We start from the raw sequence: 27,141 nt of genomic DNA on the forward strand, positions 1-27,141 counted from the left end.
ACATATTTGTGAAGTCCAGATCTACAATAAGATTATGGAGTTACACTATTGAAGCTCTGAATTTAATGTCTCATCAAAATTTGCCTTGGATCTGGAAACCATTCATTTAATCATTCCCGTCAATATTCCAATTAGCAATAGTTTTTACTCCTTATCATTTTCAAGATGAAATTTTGTGACTCGTCCAGTTACTTTGCATGTCATTGTCATCTCAATTTCCGTACCACCAAAAGCCATTTGAACTTCCACAGTGCTTGCACCTAAGAATTTTCCATTTTCAAACTCTAGATCTTTTCCACCTAAATAAAAGCACCCTGCATCAGTTACATATGTTGGATTTTCCTCTAAACTAGCATAAACAGCTACTCTAGCAAAATTTGCCTCTTCCTGCTTGGTGTATGTTTTTGTTGATTGGCTTTTTCCTGCAATGAGCGTGTCACCGATTGTAACATGACGACAAAATATATTACAACACCAGAAACTTCCTTCACTTTTTATTTTGTATTCTTCTTTATGTTTCCCCTCTTCAAATTCCTCCCAACACCTTATTCCGTAAGTGTATTTTGCTTTTCTTTCAATGATAAGATTTGGATTATGACCAAATATGACAGCACCTTTTAAAACTGATAGTCCTGCATCCTTTGGCACAAGCAATTCCTTATCTTGAAAAGCGGTCTTAATAGCACTTTGTAGGATAGGAGACTCGGCGTATCCCCCAACAAGAAGGATTAAACCAACATCCCTTGTATTCTGCTTTTGAAAGATCTCTTTCAAATGATCACAAATCTTTGCTATAGATCTATCAAAAAAGGTTCGGAAATAACTTCCTTTGATACGGATTCTTTCGTCAGAAATGACCACATTATTTGCTAAGCTGGATGATGCAATCATATCCATAGAGAAACTATTTCCGGTTTCTTCTTCATATAATGTCACCAAAGACTCTGAAACATAAAATGAAATTCTCTCAACTTTTGAGTGAAAAGACCGTTTCTTTGTTTCTATTTCTCTTGCAAACTCAAGAGCATCCTCAGGGTATTCGTGACGAAACTTCTCCATTAAATCTTTTCCTATGATTTTCTCATAAAGTTTCTGCACTTCCTCATCGACATTAGTTCCACCCCAATTACCACCAGAAGCTTTGTAAAGTTCGCGCACATGTCCTTCGTCATCTACCATTTCATGGACAGTTATGTCCACTGTCCCACCTGCAAAATGTGTACACTCAGTGAGCACTCAATAAAATTGAACTGTGTTTTTATACCTCCGCTTGAAAAGCGGGAGGGTACAGTACCGACCAGACCCAAGATGACACCAAAGCAGTCCCAGAAAGCAGTCCCTGCTTTGGGGCTGCTGTGGGACTGCTTTGGGACCGCTGTGGGACTGCTCTGCGACCACTATGGGACTGCTCTGGGACTGCTCTGAAAAGCAGTCCCAGCTGTCCCTGGGACTGCTTTGTGCACTCATGTGTGAAAAACTTTCTGAGTGACAGAATAGTTCCGCCCAGATCGATAGATCCGGGGCGTATATTCTTTTTGTCCTGTCTGTCTGTCTGTTTAGCTGTTTGTCTGCAAACTTTAATCTTCGCCACAACTTTTGAACCATGAAAGATAGAGACTTTATATGTGGTATACGTACTCCACTAATTAAGCTCTTTCAAAAGACACCAAGGTCATTGACCTTTTGACCTTGACTGTGACCTATATGCTAAAAATATTTTTTTTCTGCAAACTTTAACCTTCCCTGTAATTTTTGAACCATGAAAGATAGAGACTTCATATTTGGTATGCATATTTCACTTATCACGTTCTCTACTTATTAAACTCTTTCCAATGATACCAAGTACAACGACCTTGTGACCCTATCTTTGTCATATATGCTAAAAATAGCTTTTGTGAACCTTAACCATAACTTTTGAACCATGAGAGATAGAGACTTCATATTTGCAATGCATATTTCACTTGTCACGTTCTTTCAAATGACACCAAGGTCAATGACCTTGTAGCCTTGACATTGACCTATATGTCAAAAAACTTTTTTCGAACTTTGTAGCCGCCGGGCGCATAGTGTTTCACAAACACATCTTGTTTTACTTTTTGATTGGACACAAATTTGGTTTCCCAAAGCAAAACATGCACACTGCCATTAAACTCGTATGGGAGGCGATCGGCCTTCAACTCGACATTCAGATATATCGACGACGTATTGTCAATAAACAATGGTGATTTTCATCCCTACATCGATACGATATATCCTGGTGAGCTTGAGATAAAAGATACCACAGAGTCTCACAAATCTGCTTCATACTTGGATATTTTACTTGCAAAAGACATTAATGGTAATCTAACAATAAAGCTATATGATAAAAGTGATGACTTTCATTTTTCTACCGTCAACTTCCCTTACTTATGCAGCAATATACCTTCGTCACCTGCATACAGAGTGTACATATCTCAGTTGATTCGATATGCAAGAGCTTGCTCTACGTATGAACAATTTCAAAAACGAGGTAAATTATTGACAAGCAAGTTGATGAAACAGGAATATAAGCCGTCTCGTTTAAAGTAATCATTTCGTAAGTTCTATGGTCGATACAATGATCTTGTCAGCAAATACAATTTTTTGTTGAGTCAAATGTAGACTGACATTTTTCATACTTATTGTTAGTCCATTATTTATACACTGAATTGACGATGGATTTTTCCGTTATTTCCTGATCATGACAAGGAGCACACGGCGGGTGTGACCGGTCAGCAGGGGATGCTTACTTCTCCACGGCACGTGATCCAACCTCACCTCTGATGTTTCGGAGGTCCGTGTTTGCTCTGCTCTTATTCTATATTGTTTTATGACTTTGAGGTTGAATACTGTTCGTTATCTCCATATACTTTTACTAAGCTCATTGCTGACAGTGCCTCTAGTTTAATTATTAAAATACATGTAACCTCACAATATCATACTGATTTATCTTTCTATATTGTCTGCAATCTGTTTGGAAAATATAATTTAAGCATAAGTATCCCCGTCAGCGAGTTTTGGATTGAGAGTAAAATAGTAAAAAATGTTGAATTTATCAACTTGTATATCTGAAATTCTACAAATATTAAACTATTGTAAAAGATTTGAATAAAACTTTATAAAGTCATACTATTTAAATGATCGATATTTCATAATTATAGATATTTACAGGGGCTTGAAAATGTTTTTTTATATCAATATCTGTATCTAACACATCACCACTTAGGGTGAATACCTTCGACTCCAAATTGTGGAAACGGTTGCAAAACCAATGAGAATCGTGATATAATTGGTTTCAATATTTTCTTTTAATCTAAACGGACATGTCGTTTCTATGAAGATTGTCAAAAAGTAAATAATCAACCAGTGTTTCCTTAGGTATCCCTGATAAAAAATAACTTAAGACACATACGTAAATGGTTTCCTCATAGATTTCGAGGACCGTTCTCGGTAGCTCAGTCGGTAGAGCTCTCGCTCCGTGATCGGGAGGTAGTGAGTTCGTATCTCGGCCGCGACTGACCTAAGTCGGTAAAAAATGGATAGCAACTGTTCCTTCGCCATGCGCTCGGTACTTTGAAGTGAAAGTTGCGGGTCCTTCGGATGAGACCTTAAAAACCGAGGCCCCGTGTCAGCGGCAGGCGTTGGCACGATAAAGATTCCTCACTGCTCAATGGCCCTGAGTGCCGAGTAAAGTCAAAATTTGAAGCCCTTCAGCGGCATACGGTGACGGTTACATATGAGTGAAAAATTCTCGAGAGGGACGTTAAACAATGTACAATCAATCAATCAATCATAAATTTCGAGTACGACAAGAATTAATATGTAGTTTTCGAAATATTTCATCATTGAAAAATCATGAAACATACAATAACAAAATTGCACGTAAGTAATTCTTTCAAATCACATTTATTATGTGAAATAATATTATGCGATCTTAAACCTTTTATTTCGAATATCAGTTAACATTATATTCTTGGTTAAAATAATAAACTCACGTTTGAATATCAATTCAAATAAAGAAGCGTTACGTTTTATAAAAATCAATTTATCTGATCGTATAAATTGAAATATTCCCATTTTCATTTGTTATAACTGTTATAACTCTTTGAAAGTTAGACGATTTGAGTTCTTGATCATTCTGTCGGCATACAAATTATGCCAATCAATGCTCGTACGTCGGAAGATAAGGAGGCCCAATGCGCATGTAAATCTCGTGAGTATGTCTGTTTCTGACGCTAAGGAGTCTTAATATGCATGTAAAAATCTTGCGGCTGTCTTTGTGTTCGAAGAAATTGGGCGGGGGCTTTTGAAATTGACATGGAAAGCCTCTGTCTCTTGTTTTAAATATCTGAATTTATAATTTTATTTCAGAATTGAAAGGAAATATGTGACACAATTGTGTAATTTTAATTGTAGAGTATGCTAGGTATATCAACGATAGTTGGGTTTGAAAAGTGGGATAATTCCGCCCGTTATGCAAATTGCCTTTTATGTTTCCAGCTATCGATGATGCCCTAGAATATTCTACTAAACAGACAGTGATTCCTTAAATCAATGCCCTTATCCTTGCCCACGTGCCAGTTTAAAGGTGGAGATACATAATGCAAAGACATCAGTCTGCTCTACTGTTTTGTTTACTTGTATTTTATGTACATTCTTTGTGATTTGAAATATATTTTATACCAATGGAAACAATAGGCTGTGATTATGCCTGTATATGCATATAGTGTATTCAAATTAAGTATGGTGGGCTTTGCTTGTCAAAGCTTATAAATAGCCAATTAAAAACTTGATAAAAAAAAAGAATATATACTGAAAATGAAGGAAATAAACTACATTTTAAATATTGATTTATAATGCGGGACCTAAAGTAAAATTAGGAATTATTCTTCAGTATTTATTAAAAAATCCGAATCTTTAAATGTTTTAAGATTAGTGTAATTACCAGTATGTATTATCAAGAATATTTTTTTCACATGATTTTCAAATTCAATTCGCAGGAAAAAAATAAAAAGAAAAAGAAATGGGCATTAAATCTTGCTCACCACCTGCGTCGCAAACTAAATACTTCGTCCCATTGGTAATTCTGATGTGACTGTCAGGGTTTATGACTGCCACAAAGTTGCTGTACATAGCCGCCGCTTCTGGTTCTAAGGCTATTACTAATCTTTCGTCATCAATTCCAGCCTAAAACAAATAAGGTATGCACATGTTGATATCATCAGTTACACATATATTCCAAACCCATATAAAGTAATGTATTTATAAAAACATCAAGCATTTTTTCATTTAAAGATTTTTTTTTTTTTTTTGTGAAAATATCAGTGCATTTAAATTTAACAGTCGTTACATAATTAGCTTTATTTATTTTAAAGGGATATGAACACAATTACAACTGAATATTTTAACCAGTTTTAACGCTCACAATTCCTAACTATTGCATCATCTAATGATCAGCAAAAATTTGAACATCATTTATTGCTACCCTTGAGCATAAGTCTCTCATAGCACTCAAAAATATACCAGAAAGGTCTTACTCATTTTCAAAATTTAGAAAAAAAATCATTTGACTAGCATCATGAGCAATGAAAAACGCAAATTCTTCAAAATGTAAACAAGGCTTGTGCCTCGTTTTTGTTAACATATAGAAAATATTTTATTCATAACAAAATGATATTCAGCAAATCATTAGATTCTGTCTAATTGTATGTAGAATTAACTTCTGTATTGAAATTATCCGCTTTGAATGAACATATATTAGTATAGTAATCGGTGTAAACAAAACATGACACCGACCCTGTCTATATATTAACAACGGTTTGGAGCTCTAAATCCGTCTTGTATCTCGACAGCTGAAGTTCACATTTTTTATGTTCATTAGAAAGAACTTAGTAAAATATTTGTAAAAATAAAAAAAAAAACTAAATTTATTTTTTTTAACTGAAATGTGTTCATGTCCCTTTAAACATTGTACAAATCTTTACGTTGTTTTAATATCAGAAAGGATATTGGTAACGAATACAAGCAATCTGCAGAAAGAGAATGCTTTATGTGTATCTAAAATACATGGTGCTATCTAGAAGTTAAACCCCATTCCATATAAACAAGGATGTTTCTTAACCGATCATTATTTTTTTTAAATAGGAGTTTGTAGACTCTTATCGTAAATACGATTTTTCGTAAAACATCGGACATTGTTTTGAAAACCTATAGAAGAAGAAGAAAACTCTGGCTGTTGCCTTCAATCGGAACCGTAGTATAATTTCTTGTATGTTGTTTTATGACCTAATAGAATTTATTCACTCAGTTGTAGAGACGCCACTGTATACAGATGAAGCTATATATCTTAAACTATACTTGGCACCAAGAACCAGTAAGAACCGAGGTTCTTTAACGTAGCTAGAACAGCCTACTGTGTCATAGAACTTCGATCGAATAAGGTCTCATCCAAAGGGCCCTTGAATGTCACTTTTCCTGCCATGAGCTTGATTTTGGTGAAGGAACAGTCATTTAACCTATGTTTAAATCTTAGGACTTGGGCGGTGTGACTCACAAATTAAACCCTAGCCATTAGATCAAGAATGAATGTAATATCTCAAAAAATTGCGTGACTGGGTATTCTCCATTGAAGCAGAATTTCAAATATTTCCCATTGAGGATAAAAAAAGAGTTCCCTTATACTCGACTTTCAGATTTATCAAGTACGATATCGATGATTTGAAAAAAAAAATGAATCTACACTACATTATAAAGCGTTTATCCAAGTTACATTTTTTTAATGGCCCTGTGATTCTCAAAAAGAGATTTTTTGGAAAGGAGAAGAGGCCACAAATGCTATAGCTCGAATAGTGGGATTTTCAGCGGGCAAAAATCCTTTGCTTGTTTTGCGATTTTGTGTAGATCACTGAAATCTTATCTGCTCTCCTGCCTACTTCACAAGATCAAATGCATAATCAGGCTATATTTTAAAATTATACGTTTTTAAACTCTTGTGTAAAATGCACATGTAGGAGAAACATCTGGATAATATATTTATAATCATGAAGTACTTTCTCCTTAATGACTGCAAATTACGACGGGTGATCAAAAGGTTAAATATACTTATTGGAAAACCTTTCATAAAAGAAAAAAAGTAGGATTTAGTGTTTATTTTTTTAGTAGCCTACTGTGGTTTTAATGCATATTAGCTAATGTTCTGCCTTTTTGTTCCACACGACATCGTACAAAAAGAGCACCCAAATATCCATACGCCAGACTGGGTAGCGCCTAAGCAGCCGCCAAAAGGGCAAAACTCTCTAGTCGTAGTACTACGATTCAACCAAACAAAATTCACCTTCATAAATCGACCTACCCCAATTTGACACACCTTGCGAAACACTTGGCGTTCCTTTGTCAGAGGAAAACACCGCAGGTCCTACAACATATCAATTATTTCTAGCGCAAGGGATTAACACCATAACTAAATCATCTTAAAAATTTGTTCCTAGATATAAAGTTGACGCCCTGAAAGCCCAACTACAGAAAACATCCTCGCATCGCAAAATTTAAAAAATACAATCATTAGTGGGATCTTTGGAATTTATTTCCAACGCAATACCTGCAGAGAGAGCCTTCTGTAAGGGATTTTATCACAGCCTATCACAGAGACACAAAAGACCATTATATCACTATATCAAAAATGTAGATACATGGCTGGAGTTTCTGTCGGACTTTAATGGCAATACTGTATTTCCAGATATTAACGGGTCAGATAAGGACACAATCCATATAGCTCTTTGCAGCTTTGGCTCACTTTAGTGTGGGGTCATGTTTGGTACATAATGTCCCTACCAACAATAGTCCAAGTCGCTCTTGCAATTTACATATGGTGCCACAAACTCCAAGACAAAAAATTAATCAACCAAGAACATCAAAGTCACCAAGAGTTACCCTCCTCAGACCCCATCTTTACAAAATATTAAAATGCAATATCCAAGTCTGCTGTGAACATATACATATGTACCAGGTCATTCTAGTTTTATTGCAGATGCCATATCTCGAAGTTCAGTGAATATTTAGATATGTACTAAACATAACCAATGACAAATTAATCATACCTTCTTGTTCATTATTCTTTAAAACCTTTCGTAATTTAGATACGTTGTTTAATTCCTATGATGAAGAAATTTGTGCGTACCTGTTCAATTAAATTCGAGATCACGTGACAAAAACAATACCGTCTTTTCGCAGCATCATATTTCAAGGACTAATGAGGAGAGTAGCATATCAGAAACCATTGGCAAGCAAAGACGACTCTACACCCAAAACCTATCAAGCAGACTTAAGATTCCACATGAAATTTAGTAATTTCCAAAGACCCATGCCAAGTTTTCATAATCAAGACATTGCTCAATGGCTTTAAACAACTTAAACATAGAAAAAATTCAAGAGGCCCCATAACATTTCCACTATTAGATAAGATAATAAACTCTTTGCAGCAAATACTATTATGAAAAAGTTACACATATCCTCTGTATATGGCCTTGCATTCTTCGCTTTACTTCGAGTCGGTGAAATAACTACCACTAGGGCAAACCCGTACACTTCTCCGTTATCAATACAAAATGTATGCACCTCACAATCATCCATACTGATCACATTAGAGAAAACCAAAAGAGATCAGCATGGCAAGGGCACAACAATGCAAATTAACAACACATAGCAAAATCAGATCCTATTCAAAAACATACAAGAATACATGACCCATAGACCTTCACAGACTCAAACATCAAAGTTCTTATGCCACATGCATGACTCACTCACGATCTACTAATCAACTCAATCAAATACAAAAGAAAACTCTTTCATGCCTGAAATTTGATATTTAAACATTCAAATTCCATTCATTACGCATAGGGGTTGCAACGTCATTGTATATGCAAGGTAATTAAAGCAATGTTTAGATGAAAATCCAACGCTTTGAAGTCTTATGTTGGTCCGAATACTGTAGTCCTGTAAGCTAAGTTTACAGGAACTTGCTGCAAGGTATGGATCGTTGGATGAGCTTAAGATTACTGCAAATGTTCAACAATTGAAAGATCTAAGTGATATTCAATGCATTGTTGACTAAATATGGAGTTTCAGATTTTCAGAAACACACAGGGCCAAAGAAGGCAAAAGTGAACCTTGTTCTTTGTAAACTATTCTTTCTGTAGCTTTGAAATTAAACCACAAACATTTAGACTGATTATTTCAAGTGTTTTTTTTTTTTCTTTCGAGACATTTTTGCTTGTTATGGTTCCCGATTGTATTGAAGACTGCTCTGTAGCAACCTCTAATGATAAAACGCCGCTTAATGATACAAATATCATTAAGCGTTGCAATTGCAACGCTTAATGCCATCAATTATTGCATTAATAGCTGACATTCTCAACCGCTAATGCTTAATCGCCGCTTAATGATAGAATTATATCATTAAGCGTCACAAATTCAATGCAACACTAACACTTAATGAAACAAGCAAATATCGACATAGTCGACGACTAATGATACACACTAGTGTATCATTAAGCGTTGCAGTTGCAACCTTTAATGATATAAAATATAGAAATGGCTTGTAATATCTAAGAGAAACACACATCCACCTTTCCTGAACAATGAGATATCACTTGTCAAAACATTTATATATGCCCTTGTGCTATATAAATGGTAATTATTGAAGTTTTACTGTGTTTTCTAGCTAGTCAAGGGAACTTCTTTTAGCCACGGATGTTTAAGAGACAGACAGTCAGATAGTTGAGAGAAAGAGATACAGAAAAAGAGATAAATAAAATGATATTCAACTTCTTTAAAAAAACATTTTTTTGCTGAAAATACAGAAGCGAGCAAGCAAATTCCTTTTAATTTGATACAATAAATTGAATAGTCAACCTAAAATATATATACAGTCAAACCTGTATTAAGAGACCTTCCAACGGAGAAAGGAAAAAAGGTCACATATGACAGGTGGTCTCTTAATACAGGTTGCTTATTTTCCACAGTGTTCAAATATACAATGCTGAAAATATCACAAGTGTATATTGAATGTACATGTATTTTATAACACCTTCTTTCACAGGTTACTGCTCAATTAACTCTGAAATGCTTTTTACAATTGTCCTGTTAAGAATTAAAAATTTGCGTGATCCACACGTGAGTCATTTAATTATTGGGAAATATTGTGAAATATTGTGAAATCTGAAAATAAATTTTCTTCATACATTATGAAAAAGCTGCAAAGGTTTTTTTTCTAAGAATATATATATATATATATATATATATATATATTTTTTTTACATAATAGACTATATTTATTACTTCGTATGTTTTTCAAATTACTAAGAATTAAAACTGGATCATGATTTGTGTTATGCACTTGGTATCAAATTAAATTATATTTATGACTAAAATATTTATTTAACCTAATTAATTTTGTTTTCATTACTGAACTATCGTGTCTTCTCTAATGGGGAACCGGAGTCGGTTATCTTATCTTGTATCGGTAGGGGGCGCCACAGGAAAATGCGGTCCATTACAAAAGTGATAAAACCTGTGAAGATGGATAATCAGCATCCATTCTCGAATACGATATCGGAAAGCACACACGTTTCAGTTACAATCCTTAATTTACTATGGCATCTAATTGTGGTGATATGACTATACCTGAACTTAAGAACGAGTTAGAAAAGTTTGGAGCAAAGAAATCAGGAAGGAAGTGGGAACTTGTGGAGAGGTAAATAAACATACGATGTTTTCATGCAAATCCAAGTAAACATTATTAATAACACAGTAAATAATTATCAATGGTGTGTAAAAGATTAACATTAAGTCAAATTGACAGTAAATATCAGAATTACCTCGTTTAAGAAACTAATTCTTAAATAATCTGCAACTTTAGCGTGTTAGATTTTTAACTTGAATTTCCTCGGTAATTCTAACATCGATCTCATATTGCTTGGTGCTTGCAGTAAAATAAGAATACTTCTCTACATTTTTATTATGAAGCAGTATTATTATTTCCTGATTGTTGCAGCTATGTTTCACTCAAAATATACATGAAAAAGAATTAAATATGCTTATTTTATTGCAGACTTGAAGCCTACAGAAGAAATGCACATTGTGCTAAGACCGATGTTTATGGACCTGAATTTATGATGATGACGCCAGATCCACAACTCTACAAGGACCTTCATGGTGACAAGACCTTTCCAGGTTGCACAGAGGCAGAAATTTCCACTTTCTTGTCGAAGTTTAATAAGACAACTGATAAGAAAGGAAGGGATATGTACAACGATGGGTTTATCCAGTATGTGAGGGTGACATTTCATGATTCAAATTGGTTCGTTAGAAGTAGTGTAAAAGCTTCAATGATGAAGTCTGTGAAATATGTTGTTGACATTATGATAGGAAAAGACAGAAGTGTTATAGAGTCTCAATGTGAATGTGCGGCAGGCATGGGACCCGATGCACATTGCAAGCATGTCTGTGCTGTACTTTTTTCATGTGCAGATTTTGTTAAGCATGGGACATACAAAACAGAACTCACCTGCACACAGAGGTTACAAACTTTTCATCGTGCTAAGCCCCATAAAGGAAGCCCTATGAAAGCAAGACAGTTGGACATGCCAGGCTGTGACGAAGTATGCAATAATGACTATGACCCTCGTCCAGTTGAATTTAGAGGCAATCCGGGATACCAGTCTTACTTTAGAAATGTGTGCTTGAATTACCCAGGTATTAGTAAGACTCCAATTTTTCAGCTGTATGAGCCTGTAAACATGAAAGCTTACAACCTGGACCATGACTATCTAAAAGACACGTTTAGTGAAAATCATTTGAAACTTTTAAATGTATCAGAAATTTCAGAGGAGAATGCACGTCAAGTTATGATAAAAACAGCTACACAAGCGGCCAACGACCTTTGGTTTGAGGAACGTTGCAAACGTCTTCATTCTTCGGTATTCGGGAGAATATGTAAAGCAACTGATCGAACTGATAAGGTGAAACTTGCTGACTTTTTAACAACAAAGGCACAAAAAATTAATGCTAAACCTATTCTTCATGGAAGAAAATACGAAAAAGAAGCTGTGAAGAAGTACCAGGAAATTTCGGGACGCACAGTTTACAATAGTGGAATTTGTGTCAGTCTGGACTCCCCTCATTTAGCAGCAACCCCAGATGGTATTATTGACGATGACACCTTGATTGAAGTTAAGTGTCCATATGTGGCAAGAAACAGTTTTATTTCCTCAAAAACAGTTCCTTATATCAAGCAGTCTGGAAGTAAATTTTATTTGAATAAAACCCATGACTATTACTATCAGGTCCAAGGACAACTTTACTGTGCAGAGAAAAATGAGTGTATATTTGTTGTGTATACTTTCAATGACTTTTTGTTCTTTGCAATAGAAAGGGATGATAAATTTATTGATGAGATGAAGAAAAAATTGAATGAATTCTATGAAGATTTTTTTAAGTCTGCTCTATTGGAAAAAACTTTTTTCAAGACATATGATGGAAAATGTAGTTGCAATAAAGAAAAATGAAATAAAGACTTTTTTCTCTTATTATGTCATTTTTAATACCAAGTTATGCATAAGATGGCACTATGCAATTCTTAAAATTACACAACATGAAACAAACATAGATTATTTCTGAAGAAAGTTTTGTTTCAGAACTATTCATAGGCTCAGTCAGAATTTTGAATGTTTTTGCAAGTCCAATGATCCTCTCAATGTGCACACGTTTGCTGGATATTTTTCGGTCCTCAATCACAGTAGCACATGACATTCTGTTTTTCTTTTTGAAAAATGTTGGTGTATTTATTTGAATGTTCCTGTGTACAAACATATCCTGCACACTGAAACCTTTGTCCGCCATTATTGAATCTCCAGAATTGCACATTTCTAACAGCCTACTTCTTTCAACTATTTGACGGTCACTTGTGGATCCCCCATAAGCTGTAGAAATATAAGATGTTAATCCACCTGGTGTCGCTCCTACAAGAACTTTTACCGTGTTACGGTTTTTATAGGTAGAATACGTTGCTTGCTGTGGCTTTGGTAACTTTGGTCTTTTAATTGGACACTCTGTGCCATCTATTATCACTCTAGTATTTGGAAATTTTGTTTTAAAATCTGATGGACAGTAATATTTTACAAGATACTTTGTAGGCCAAATGTCGATTTCCTGCCATTGCTTACTCATGAATAAAATCCATGTAAAAAATATATTTGATACAGTCTTTTCGGAAACTCCAAATAATCTTGAAAGTTCAAAATTGGTCGTATGGCGCCGTAACTTGCAGAGGACTAAGAAAAATTGGTCAGGAACACTTATGTTTGAAACCTTATGATAAATATAATTCAAACAGTGAGCTGCGGGTCCTAAGGTTCTTAAAACAAAATAAAATTTAGTTAGAGTTTCCAATCCAGTATAGAAATTTACTCCGGCATCATCATTTGTAAAGTTTTCAATACTCATTGGGGGATACCGAGGAGTTTGTGTCTGTACATCAAAAAATTTAACGTCAGATTTCTGAACAGTGACTTGAATTTCTTCAGCCAAAATTTGGGTAGAGTTAGATACAATTTCCTCGGATACTTGCAGATCATCAGCTGATGTATAGATGAATTCATCTATGGAAGACGAAGCAGAAAATTCTTCTGCTAGTTTTCGTTTGATGCCTCTGGACTTGGCTCTGTCGGCTCGTTCATGTGAATGTGGACTTGGCTCTACCCAGGGAAAAATGCTTGGCACTGCAGTTTTCTTCAATCTTTTACTTAAAGGAGTAGTTCCTAAGAATTAAATTATTTAATATATCAATACTTGTTCATAGTACTAGATTATTTATTAAATAATTAATTTATAATTTGAACTAACTTTTTAAAGCAAATAAAACAAATATAAATTTACTAAAATATTTTTATTATTACAAGTATTATTGTTATAAAATTGATGTTACAAAACATGCCCATGTGTTTATTAATTCAACTAAACAGGTCAAATTTGTTTTTAAGCAGGGTGCTAATTAGACATCAATGTCAAAACACAGTATCTTGTACTGGTAGATATGCATAAATTATCAGGCAACAGCATGTGTTCTTTTAGACATGCCTTGTGTTTATATTGTTAAAAGATAACGCGTTTGTAATAAATGACCAGTAATTGAAGATGTCAGTAGGGAGTCTGCATGTGGCAGTGTCTGTAACGTTATCAGATTACTTCGTATGAGAGGTAAACAAGGGATTCGATATTTTAGTGCATTTCATCTAAGCAAATAAGGCATAAACATTGCTCAGAATAAAATCTATTAACATTACTTTGCACATGCTTATCAAAGATTTCAAAATAAATAAATAAATATTGTTACCATGCTGGGTTTCAGTCAAATAGTCGTCTGATTTAAAATGTGCTCTGCAAACAACAGCATGAGTTGACGGAGTCCAGCTTTGAAAACGAGTTTCACCACGTTTTATTGCGTGTATCCATGCTTTTCTTCTTAACGGATCTGTTGGAAATATATGGCCACCCCGATTACTACAATTCGGCACACAACAACAAGTTTCAGGCATGTTTTACGAGCATGTGTTTGACAGCAGATTGTTTACGTTTTTCTTCGATCGGTAACTACTGATAAGGCGCGAGGGTGTTCCGATACAGGACCGTGTTTGCCTGTGGCGCCCTCTAAAGAAAAGATAATCGGAGCAGGTTCCTAATTGCCTGTTTGTGACCAAGTGTTTCAATCACTTCAAGTATCACCTGGTGTGGGTGCTAGCAAGCGTGTGTTTACATACCCATTGGTGACACAATGTACTTAAATAAACATCTACATTTGTATGATTAAGTTACTTGTTAATTAAAGTTAAACAGGCAGGTTTTAAAGCTGAATATCCATTTGGCCCTTGTAGTATGAAATGATATCGGGATCGACCTCGGACGTCTGTTTTCAAAATGGCGCTCGATCACCAGATAGAAAAAACGTGATGTTTATGTTTTAGATTTTAATGTTTTAATGTTTATTCAATAAATATCAAAGCGTAAGTAAAAATATTTATTTTTAAATGTTGTTTAATTCGTAAATCTTGCATTATATAATTATCAAATTAAATAAAAGCGTGCCTGTAGTTGTTTTGAAGCAAAACTTATCATACTCGACCGAAATCGAAAGTAGGAATCGGAAATTATGTAGTCGTTAAATTCAGGTAAAATTGCTTGAAATTACAGAAAACGGTCTGGAAAATTATGGTCGTTGGTCGCGTTAGACAGGTGGTCGTTTAATACAGGTAGAATATATAAGGAAAAGCATTGTGGGGAATTTTTACGGTCACATGTGACAGTGAGTCGCTTAATACAGTGGGTCGCTATGGCAGTTTTGACTGTAATTTATTTAAATATTCAAAACTTTGTATTTTAGATTTGATACAGCTTAACACATGTCACTGTTAACTTTTCAGATATACATATCGAGAAATAAATTTATAATTTTCACTATCATATTTTTAATCTGCTTCGTTTCTCTAAATTTTAAAAATGAGAGACATCAATATTGACAATTTATGTTTAAGGTATATAACACAAAGAATACAGATGAATGCAATACATTGAATAATATTTATTATTTTGAGAAAAAGGTTCATTTATCCTTTATCTGTGATCAGTGTTAATTGAATACATATTACTGTTGCATGATTATTTTAGAATCAGATTTGAAAACAAATTATGAAAACATGATGACTGAAGTTGATGAATCTAATTTTTTTTATTCTAAATGACGCATATTCCATTTTGTAATATATTTTTTCTTTCGATATATAAGACTAAGTTTACATCTCACTAACATTAAAATAAAATAGATTTAAATAAATAGTTCTTTTTACGGTACAAGAGAGAACCTCTACATTAATATTCATTTCTTTATATCATTCTTTTACAGATAAAAAAAAAACAATTCGGAACCTCTTTTGAATCTTAACCTTGAAATATGATAAAATATAAAGAATAGAAATCAAAACATAATTACATCAAAGTTCTAAAGTTTTTAGTATGATAATAAAAGTTCCAAGGCTTTAACTGTAGTAAATCAAAATTCCAAAGTTTTCATTGTAGTAAATCAAAGTTCCAAAGTTATTACTATAATTATTGTTTTTTTTTTTTTTTTTTTTTTTTTTTTTTTTTTTTTTTTTGGATATCGATAAAAAAATGAAAAGTAAATAAATGTCATTGCAAAAAGAACTCTATATCGTGCTTAGTTTGGCCAACTAAACAGCACACAGAATATGTTCAAACACTTCTGTGTTTCTCCTCTCCTTGCATTATTTTTGTGCTACCTTCTATGCATAGAATCAGATGAGCTAGTGACCAAGGGGAATCAATGTAACATCTAACTATATAGCGCCAAGAATGGCACGCCTTATATACCCAACGTTCAAGCATATCAAAGAAATAATATATTATTATGAATTCGAAATAATTAGAAACAATAATTTCTTATATTATTCAAAAGTGTTTAAATCTATTCCTTACTAGAAAGATTTCAGTCTGTCTCTACTGCAATTGTCAGTAATTAGTGATCCATTTCAGTATACCGTTTATACTCGCCTGTAAGTCGGTTCCGCTTATAAGTCGGTTGTATTTTTTCATGTAAATTAGAAATTTAGTCATTGACCCGCTTATAGGTCGGTGGTATTTAGCTAGTATCTGTAGCCAATTTGAAATAAACAATCTGTTGTATTTACTAGCGTTTCCTTATTTTCTTTAAGAATTTTTTTGGTGAGTTTTCTAAGAACTCACTCGAAGTCGGACCTAGACTTTTGTTCAAAATTCAACTCCTCAAAAATCCTACTTATAGGCGAGTATAATAAGTTATGGCATTATCTTAGCACATGTATTTAAATTTAAGTATTTATGGCATCTGCAGAACTGTTGCATGATGCTTTTATATTGTAATCTTTAACTAGGACGCAACAGATCCTTTTATGAAAATAATGCGCAATTTACGGCGCAAGATTTTCTGCGCACGGTTGTGGAGAATATCTTAACTTTCAAGCACTGGTCACTCACACACCTTACACTGTCTAAATCTAGACACATTTTTAAGCAATATTTTTCCACCTCCTTACCCTTTATCGTCGTCTCTACAGAGGAGTCAACTTGCTTTTTTTGACTTTTATTGCCATCCGACAAAGAACACTAGTATATCATGCAAATTCAACCATGCTACATTCGAAAAGAGTATGTTCGTTTTCTGAAAGGCGTTAAATTATATCCGTTCCTGTTCTATACAATTAAAGGAGACATTAAATGAAGGGTTTTTACATATACAAAATAAGGATATGTTTATCTATTACGTATTCAATATCGAAGTCCATAAAACAATACAAATTAGGAGGAGAGCAAACACGGACCTCCCAAACATCAGAGGTGGGATCAGGTGCCATGGAGGAGTAAGCATCCCCTGCTGACCGGTCACACCCGCCGTGTGCTGCTTGTCATGATCAGGAAATAACGGAAAAATCCGTCGTCAATTCAGTGTATAAATAATGGACTAACAATTAGTATGAAAAACGTCAGTCAGCATCTGATTCAATGATAAACTGTATTTGCTGACAAGGTCATTTTATCGACCACAGAACTTACGAAATAATGACTTTAAACGAGATTGCTGATATTCTTGTTTCATCAACTTGCTTGTCAATAATTTACCTCAATTTAGAAATTGTTCATAGGTAGAGCATGCTCTTGCGTATCGAATCAACTGAAAGATATACTAGTATATACTCCGTATGCAGGTGATGAAGGTATATTGCTGCATAAGTAAGGGAAATTGAAGATAGAAAAGTCAAAATTGGAAAATCTTTTTTTCAACATGATTTGAATTGCAAAATTTGCAAATAATTCTAAGGTTCATGTTTGCACTAATCTCTAATCAAATCAACCCGATGAAATCAACTCAGAATAATAAAACAGCAAGTTTGTCATTCTGATGCAGTTAACAATGAGAAATAAAAAGTTAAAAGTTAAGAGATTAAAATTATCTGTAAATATATTGCAACCAAACAGTCTACTATTTTTTTAATTGGTAATGTATTTCCAGTCGGGATCATTTAATTTACATTGGGTTAGGCTCAATTGCAGCGATTTCTTATAATAGGTCTTGGGTCTTTCCGTCAAAGGTCGGAAAAACAATCAAATCCATCAAAGGTCGAAAAAACAATCAAATCTTCCATAAGCACTAGTATTTAAATAATTCGATGATCTTGTACTTGTTTAAATGCCCCCCAAATATACTTTAAAACGCTCATAAAAACAGTAGATTGTTCATCTGAAATTGGCTACAGATACTAACAAAATATCACTGACCTATAAGCGGGTCAATAAATCATTCTCTAATTTACATGCAAAAAAATACAACAGACTTATAAACAGAACCGACGTACAGGCGAGTATAATGGTATACTGAAATGGATCATTATTTAGTGACAATTGCAGAAGAGACCGACTGAAATCTTTCTAGTTAGGAATAGAATTAAACACTCTTGAATAATATAAGAAATTATTGTGTCTAATTATTTCGAATTCATAATAGTATATTTCTTTGATATGCTTGCACGTTGGTTATATAAGGCGTGCCATTCTTGGCGCTACAAAATTAGATTTTAAATCGATTCCCCTTGGTCACTAGCTCATCTGATTCTATACATAGAAAGTAGCACAAGTGCAAGAAAAGAAAGAAACACAGAAGAGTTTGATGCAAACACGCTGTCCAAAATAAGCACGAGTTAGAGTTCTTATTGCAATGACATTTATTTTATTTTCATTTTTATCGATATAAATAAACAATACTTCGATTAGAAATACTTACTTTAGGACCCTGGGTAGCACATGTAAATTTGGATGGCTCCAAAAAAGGAGACAAAAAATCCTTTAGCTTCCCCAAAACCCTTAAGAAATATTGAACTTAACCAGCACTATTTAAAATATTTACTAATGTAAATAATCCCCAAACCATCCCATCCCGAAACATACAAACATACTTCGTCGTATTACTTCTCCTAAAATTGAAAACTTCCATTAAACTACAGCTTAGTCTGATCAGCATTTTTTAAAAACTTTTAACAGAAAGTCAGTGATGTTACACTGGACGACAAACTGAAATTTTCACGCCTGACCTCAAATAGCGGACATATCTCTAACAAAAAATACAATAGAAAACTATAGTTAAAGGCAAAGATTTTTTTACCGGGTGGTAAATTCCAGGTGAGGGAGGGGCTTATTTATAACAGGTGTGAATGCCTTGGGGGCTAGCAGTCTACCTTTGACCATCTGTCTCCTAATCCCTATACACAGGAAGTGATTTAATACACGATGGAATACCCCAAGTGTCAAACTTTAACTGTCTTAGAGATTTTGAGACAATTTTAAGATTAGTAATAAAAAAGTTTTACCATGTTTACTGGTCATCCCCTCCACTTTCATATATTGATTTATTTTTGACTGTTTGAAAACACCCCTACCCATTAAAAAAATATAAGAATATCATACTATAAATTTAGATTTTAAAACAAAGATTATTATAGATGTAAGTGTATGTGTTAATTTAAAAAAAACAACTCATGTAACAACCAAATTAGGCTTAATTCATTTATCCCCAGGATCCCATCTATTAATAAATTTAATGAAAAGAGAGCAGTGTTAGTTTAAATAACACTAAAATATCTTGGTTAATTCTAACCTTAATAAGGCTTTGTCATTATGAAACAGCTAAAAAATGCTTGAAAATTCTTATCTGAATAAAAAAAGAAAATATAAGTTTCCCATGATTAGAAACATTATTTTTAAACGCAATTACTTCACACAGTGCTGCTCTGAACTTTATCAATAACATTTCCACTTTAGGTTTATCAGCATTAGCATATTAAAATTAATATCGAAATTTCATTTGAAAAATGTTTTATATATGTACCAACGATTATTTTCAAAAAATGCATATTATATTATAATTCTTTCAAATACTAAAGGTATCTTTAATTCATATATTATCAATCTCAGTTAAAATTTTCATAGTAATACAGTTTCTGTGTACCATGTTCAGTAAACATCAAAGGACCAAAAGTTAATTACGAGTCCCAAACAAGGTGTATAGGGTATACACAGGGACCTGTAAGTAAGTGTCAATCAAGTTCCAGCATCCAATGATGGACTTTCAAGCACTTGATTGACGGGCTACCCAGACCAGAGATTTTTGAAGGCGGTGCTTAAAATCTCTGTTTTTAACAATAGTTTACTATAGTTAACTATAGAAGCAAAGTAAAACTTTGGAACTTTGATTTGCTATAGTGAAAACTTTAAAACTTTCATTTACAATCATCGTCGCAAACTACGGCCAAAATGTACGATCCTCTCCTTTTCTGGCCGCTATTGCATGAGACAAGAATATTTTGTAGCTCATTGAAGTATTGACCAATGCAAGTAAAGCATAGTTGGACATTGACCTTTCATGCGACCTTTCAATACCCATTCGCAGTGTACGAAATACTGCTGATGTAAGTTGCAATTAACAAACAGTTATTCAATTTTTCAAGATTTCAATTGCGATGGAAATAAACCTTATCATTGACTGAATATGACGACACAATAGAAAGGCGTAGATATTCAAGATTACGACACTTTTTATGATCAAGCAGTCACGGGTAGGAGCGAGTTTTTTTAAGACTCTGGACCGTGGCTTGAGACAATGATTTACAATGTACTATAGTGAAAATTTTGAAGTTTGATTTACTAATTATAGTGAAAAATTGGAACTTTGATTTACTACAGTGAAAACTTTAATTTGGATCTCTGATTACCTATTTGAAAAACGTTGGAACTTTGATGTAATTATGTATTCCTATTCATTGTATTTCATTATACTTCAAGGTTAAATTCAGAAAAGGTTCCAAATTTTTTTTAAGAACTTTCTAAAAGAATAATGTTCAAGAAAAGAATATTAATTCAAAGGTTGTCTCTTGTACTGAAAAAAAATAACTATTTATTTAAATCTATTTCATTTTATTGTAAGTCACATGTAAACTTAGTCTTATATATCGAAAGAAAAAAACATACTACAAAATGAAATATGCATCATTTATAATTAAAAAAATATCAGCTTTATCGGATTCAGTCAACATGCATTTTATTATTTGATATATACTTATATTCAAAATTGATTCTAAAATAATCATGCAACAGTAATGTATTCAAGAAACACTGATCACAAATAAAGGATAAATGAACCTTTTTCTCAAAATAATATATATTATTCAATGTATTATATTGAATTCGTTGTGTTATATATCCTTAAATATTAGTTTTTAAAATTGATGTCTCTCTTTTTCGAAATTTGAAGAAACAAAGCAGATTAAAAATACAATAGTGAAAATTATGAATTTATTTCTCGATATGTATATCTGAAAAGTTAATTGTGATATGTGTTAAGCTGTATCAAATCTAAAATTCAAAGTTTCGATAAAAATACTCAAATATATTATGTATATTTTAGGTTGATTATTCAAATCGTTGTATCAAATTAAAAGGAATTTGCTTGTTCACGTCTCTATATTCAGTGAAAAAAATGGTTCTTTTAAAGGAATTTGAATATCATTTTATTTATCTCTTTGTCTATATCTCTTTCTCTCAACTATCTGACTTTCTGTCTCTTAAACATCCGGGGCTAAAAGAAGTTCCCTTGACTAGCTAGAAAACTTCAATAATTATCATTTATATAGCACAAGGGCATATAACAATGTTTTGACAAGTGATATCTCATTGTTCAGGAAAGGTGGATGTGTGTTTCTCTTAGATATTACAAGCCATTTCTATATTTTATATCATTAAAGGTTGCAACTGCAACGCTTAATGATACACTAGTGTGTATCATTAGTCGTCGACTATGTCGATAATTGCTTGTTTCATTAAGTGTCAGTGTTGCATTGCATTTGTGACGCTTAATGATATAATTCTATCATTAAGGGGCGATTTAGCATTAGCGGTTGAGAATGTCAGCTATTAATGCAATAATTGATGGCATTAAGCGTTGCAATTGCAACGCTTAATGATATTTGTATCATTAGGCGTTTTATCATTAGAGGTTGCTACACTGCTCTCCATGGTAATTCTAATAACTGTTTCAATCAGTACGGCTTTTCTTTCGTCGAACGTAAAAGTGGAATTATAACGTTCCCTTGCATATGTTCCTTGTTTTACACCTCCAATGGCTGTTAATAGTTTATACATTTTTCGAAATCATGTAGCCTGTTCTCAATTAAACTCAGTTTATCTAGCTTTCGGTCACTTATTTCTCCATAAGGGTTTTCATAACGTCTTGCATATCACCCTGTGCTGGTCCCAGCGCACTAGCCGAGATGTGACATTTCACATATTTGTAGTAGGAGATACAAAACCGTTGGGTCAAGGTGGCCGATGAGGAAAATACGTAATAAATTGGGGGTTCCCTTGATAACCTGGATAGCTTGGTGTGGATTGTTTAATCGGTATCAAATTATTACATATTACACTATTATCCATTGGGGTAGCTTTTTCAGGTTCAAGATTTGTTTCTCCGTATTGACACGGTTGACTGACTTACATGAATGTTTTCCTTTTACTTAAACATTACTTAGCATCTGCTATTTACATAAAATGCCAAAAATATATCTTTTGATCAGACAATTAATCATTCATTACTTAGTTATCATTGTTATGCTCAAAAGAAAAAGGCTTACCCTAACAGCACATTTTCTCATGAAGGACTTTGATGCATCTGTCCAAATTGCTGGTACGGTTATAACCCATCGCAGACCATACTCATGGATGTTCAGGTTTGTAAAATGAATGTCCGATAGCATTTGTTCTCTCAGATGGCGGATAACAGAGCTAAAAACCAGGACTGCAGATAAAGTCTTCCTTCCGTCCAATGATTCTAATTGAAAATCATCACTAATTGTCTGCAATAGTAACAAAATTCTAATAATAATAGCATAACAAGGTCGCCTTTTATTACAGCATTCAGCCTTTTTTGCAATTTATTGAAACAATTTCAAATCCCCATCATGAAATCATTTCTGAATTTGTTAATGAGTAATGTCCATCTGTTCTATAAAGAAGAGGATTTGCTTTGGATATTTTTTCCATGTGAATTTCAGCTCAGATTAAGTAACAATGCGATAAATATTTTTAGACCCATGGTGTCCAATTATCTATTAAAGTAATGTCAATTCTAGGCAAAGAGATATATCAGAACGTCATGGATTGTGTCAGTTTTCAAATATTCTGACAAATTCTACAAAAGAAGCTACACTGTAGTATTTAAATATATTTATTCCATATCATATACAGAACGTAATGTCTGATCTAAAATGCCAACTTATTTGATGATAGATATGTTTCTGATGATTACAAAAACATTTTTTTCAAGGAATGCGCTTTTTTTATTATCTGCTCAAGGTACTCAAATCATTCTTTGAATTTTACGAATACTAGCTGAAATCTCGCGGAGGAAATACTGCCAACAAAACTATTCCAATAAATATCTTTCAGATTATACTGGGCGTTTACGATTGAGAGAAAAATTCTCCAGAGAAAAAAATCAATCAAGAAGATTCTACTGACCATTTAATATAGCATGACAAAATACTTCCAAGTCCCGTAAAAAGTTAAGCTCCCTTATATTGTTTTACTTCTACAAATATCAGTTTCATTATAACATTCTTCTTATGTGTTATGAAGCCATTTTATACTGTTGTACTATGTTATACCCTGTACAAGATTACTACGGATGCTCATTGACATTTTCTCTTTACATACAAGAAACTTTTAAACATATATTTTGAGTTATAGTATTGCTTATTACACTTCAAATGATTTTGTTTGCATGTTTAATCATGATAAGATAGCTGAATATAATTTTAAAGATCACCGGAAAATAATAAATCTACGTATATTTATTGGAAAATAGGTAAAGTTTTTAATTGGAGAGTTTCACCGGTTTCATTGAAATAGCGCGCTCACAGTAGACATGGTAGAACTTGTCCGCGAACTTTTCTAACAACCCTCGTATTATAATATGTCCTAAAAATCAAGGAAAATTAGAGAAAATTAGCCAATATCCATTTTAGATACATTATATACATTGTATGTCAATTTGGCTACCGTGATATCATCTTATAGGCCCTTCATTGTAGTATCCTTTTATGCAAAGAAAAAAAAATCAATCTTTTGAAATACATGTACAAAAAGGGATATAAAACGGTCAAATTTAATCTCACTGTTACAATTATTTATTGATATTGTCTTCTTTTTCCTGTGAAAAATTCATTAATTCTTAACAAGAAATATGAGAAGAATCCTACCTTAAGGCGACATCACGTTATATATGATGATCAAGGCAAGAGATTTCTTATCACCGTTTGTTTTATTTAAAACTTTATTTTAGATCAAAATATAATTGCTTTCTGATAAAATTCGCCTATTGGCTAATCGGTTTTATAGTTTGATCATCATTGACTCATAAACCTTGCATTCAACTGATTCCAGAAACAAACTTTTTGATTCGTATAATTAGGCCAAAAATATTAATTAATAGTTTCTCAGGCACCGCCGCATCAGTTCAAAAACGGCCGCATTGATCAATTTTATTGACATATTGAAAAGGGAAATAGCTCATTTTTTTTATTTTTCCAAGTTTAAAAGAAAATCGAGTTATTCCCCTTTTCATAAATGCATAAGAAAGAGTTTTTTTTTATTAGAAAAACAATATATTTCTTCTAAATTTAAAGTATTTAAAGAATTTACTTTTAAATAAATGTTTGTTCAGAATAACATTATTTAAAATTGAATATATATTAAAACTAATTTCAGATGCAAAAATTAAGAATTAGTAGATATTATCATTTTATTGAACAAATTGCTTAAAAAGGTGTAAAACCTGCTTCCAAAAAAAAAAAAAAAAATTGATGAATAAAGCCTGCCTGCCGCATTGAATTTTGAATTTTTTGGCCTAAGAAACTATTGATTAATTTCGTTTGGCCGTAAGGAAATGAATCTTTTTAATTACACAGAATGGTGGACAATTCTTTTGGTAATACATTTCCTTAACATATGACTACTTTCCTCCTCCAGAAACGTCAACATTATTCTGAGGAAAAAATACATGCGGCTCTGAAATTATTTAAAATTTTTATGACGAATTCATCTTGAAATTAAAAATGGTTCTATAATCAGGATATTCGATACGCAGTTATGATTTAAATTTTAAACAAAATGAAAATGTTTTATCCCCTCTCCATTATCTCTGTTCAAGTAAAGGTAGATTAAGATCATGATCAATTTTTAAATGGGAAGTCCTACACAAGTCTATTTAATCCTATTTTCCTTTGTAGAATATTCTTGAAAAAAAACCTGTATGATGTGTTCCATCTTAACATAATCAAGGATGATTTTTGTATGCAGAACTAAAGACTAGTCTTCATAAAATGACTTGTATCGTTGGTGCAAAAAATTGAGTTAAGAGATAAATGGATCTCTTATAATTTTTTCATAAGAAATCCTCATTTTATTTGGTAGAAAAAGATAATTACCGTTTCATTGTAAAGTTTCATTTTAAAATGTCGGAAAAAGAACCAGTCCTTATGATCCTCTGCCGAAGAAAGACTGACGTATTTGTCTTGTGCCTCATATCCAAAGGAATGAAAAGTCATCTCAGGTGTAAACAAGGCACAAGTTGGTATTTTAAGTGACTGCAATTGCCCAGAAGAAGCTGTCCAAGTTCTGTTTGAAATGGATGTCGGATCCTCATCATACTCATGTCTTGTTGAAAAAGCATACCCTGAATAAGTTGTTCCAAAGTCGATCGCACCAACTATTAAGTACTCATCTGAATGCATTTTGTAGCTGTCAATAAGATAGTCGGAATTAAATAATATTGATAATAATAATAATAATAATAATAATAATAATAATAATAATAATAATAATAATAATAATAACAGCAATAACAACAATAATAATATATATTTATGTTTTAGTAATGCATAACAAAATATCGATAATAAAGAATTAAAGACAAGTATTTAGGTTCCTCTCTGACCTTAATTCTTCTGTGGAGACAGTCCTTTTTATTACCCGTAAACGAGGTTTTGTGGATAAAAAATTTTGCCGTGTCTGTCCGTCTGTCTGTCTGGTTGTGCGCAAAAATTTTAACCTTATCAATAACTAGGTAAGAATAGCTTTTATATATCACAGGTGTGCTTTTCGTGACGAGATATTTCTTGGGTATCAGAGAATTTGACCACTTGACCTTTGAGTTTGACCACTTTTACATCAAAATTCCAAACTATTACTTTGGTAATAACTTTTGAACAATTAGTGTTAGGACTTTCATACCTGTACTTCAAATATGTATTCTATGTTACAGGATATTCCATTGGATACCAACAATTTTGACCAATTGACCTTGGAGATTGACCAACTTTTTAAAAAGCTTTATCCATGGCAATAACTTTGAATGGTAAAGGCTAATGCTTTAATAATTCTCGTATGTATTTCTTGTGACAATACCTTTCATTGGATATCAACAACTTTAACGACTTTGATGCTTTGACCTTGGAATTTAACATACTTAAAAAATTTAAAACTTGGCAATGACGCTTGAAGCTTGAACTTTTAAACTTCACATATGTATTCTTTGTTGCAAGACCTTTCATTGGCCTTTGACCTTGGAGATTGACCTACTTTGAATAAAAAACTTTAACCTCCATCATAACTTTTGAACGGTAAGGTGTAGGGCTTTCGTCCTACACATACATGTATATAATCCCTGTTACAAGAAATTTCCTGAGATGCCAACAACATTGAACCTTTGACACTGATCTTGGAGTTTTGCCTGCTATAAATTCTTTAACCTTGGCCATAACTTTTGAACAGGTGGTGCCATTTCACAATTGCATTTCATGTCGCCTTACTTTGGGTTTCAGCATATTTGATTTGCATTTGATAAAATTTAACATTAACTATGTTGCCATACGGGGCATCAGTGTTTCGCAAACACATCTAGTTTCTTGATATCTTCGA

At 33.0% G+C, this 27,141-nt stretch overlaps 2 protein-coding genes across 2 annotated transcripts; both read right to left on the reverse strand.

Annotated features, from left to right (window-relative positions):
- Positions 1 to 25,956, reverse strand: LOC134272400 (heat shock 70 kDa protein 12A-like). The gene is made up of 4 exons (XM_062754634.1): positions 25,650 to 25,956; positions 22,797 to 23,018; positions 5,064 to 5,205; positions 1 to 1,208 (listed from the first exon to the last, which is right to left on the reverse strand). The coding sequence occupies exons 1-4, from the start codon at positions 25,953 to 25,955 to the stop codon at positions 145 to 147; spliced, it is 1,734 nt and encodes a 577-aa protein (XP_062610618.1). The 5' UTR covers position 25,956; the 3' UTR covers positions 1 to 144.
- LOC134272402 (uncharacterized) lies at positions 12,470 to 14,743 on the reverse strand. Its single transcript, XM_062754637.1, has 2 exons — positions 14,408 to 14,743; positions 12,470 to 13,832 (listed from the first exon to the last, which is right to left on the reverse strand). Exons 1-2 carry the CDS (start codon positions 14,607 to 14,609, stop codon positions 12,625 to 12,627), a joined length of 1,410 nt encoding a protein of 469 aa, XP_062610621.1. The 5' UTR covers positions 14,610 to 14,743; the 3' UTR covers positions 12,470 to 12,624.
- Positions 25,957 to 27,141: the final 1,185 nt, after the last annotated feature.

The sequence above is a fragment of the Saccostrea cucullata genome, unplaced genomic scaffold (genome assembly GCF_032062105.1).
Source record: "Saccostrea cucullata isolate Sc308-1 unplaced genomic scaffold, CSIRO_AGI_Scuc_v1 ctg322, whole genome shotgun sequence".
Classification (NCBI taxonomy): domain Eukaryota; kingdom Metazoa; phylum Mollusca; class Bivalvia; order Ostreida; family Ostreidae; genus Saccostrea; species Saccostrea cuccullata.

What these genes read in the sequence shown, in the direction of transcription:
- LOC134272402 (XM_062754637.1), bottom strand. Translation starts at nt 14,609, where the DNA reads ATGCCTGAAACTTGTTGTTGTGTGCCGAATTGTAGTAATCGGGGTGGC. An exon ending in TTTGACTGAAACCCAGCATG is followed by an intron (nt 13,833 to 14,407) that starts GTAACAATATTT and finishes TTTAATTCTTAG; the next exon opens with GAACTACTCCTTTAAGTAAA.
- LOC134272400 (XM_062754634.1), bottom strand. Translation starts at nt 25,955, where the DNA reads ATGCATTCAGATGAGTACTTAATAGTTGGTGCGATCGACTTTGGAACA. An exon ending in TGAAACTTTACAATGAAACG is followed by an intron (nt 23,019 to 25,649) that starts GTAATTATCTTT and finishes TTACTATTGCAG; the next exon opens with ACAATTAGTGATGATTTTCA. An exon ending in TGAGAAAATGTGCTGTTAGG is followed by an intron (nt 5,206 to 22,796) that starts GTAAGCCTTTTT and finishes TATTTGTTTTAG; the next exon opens with GCTGGAATTGATGACGAAAG.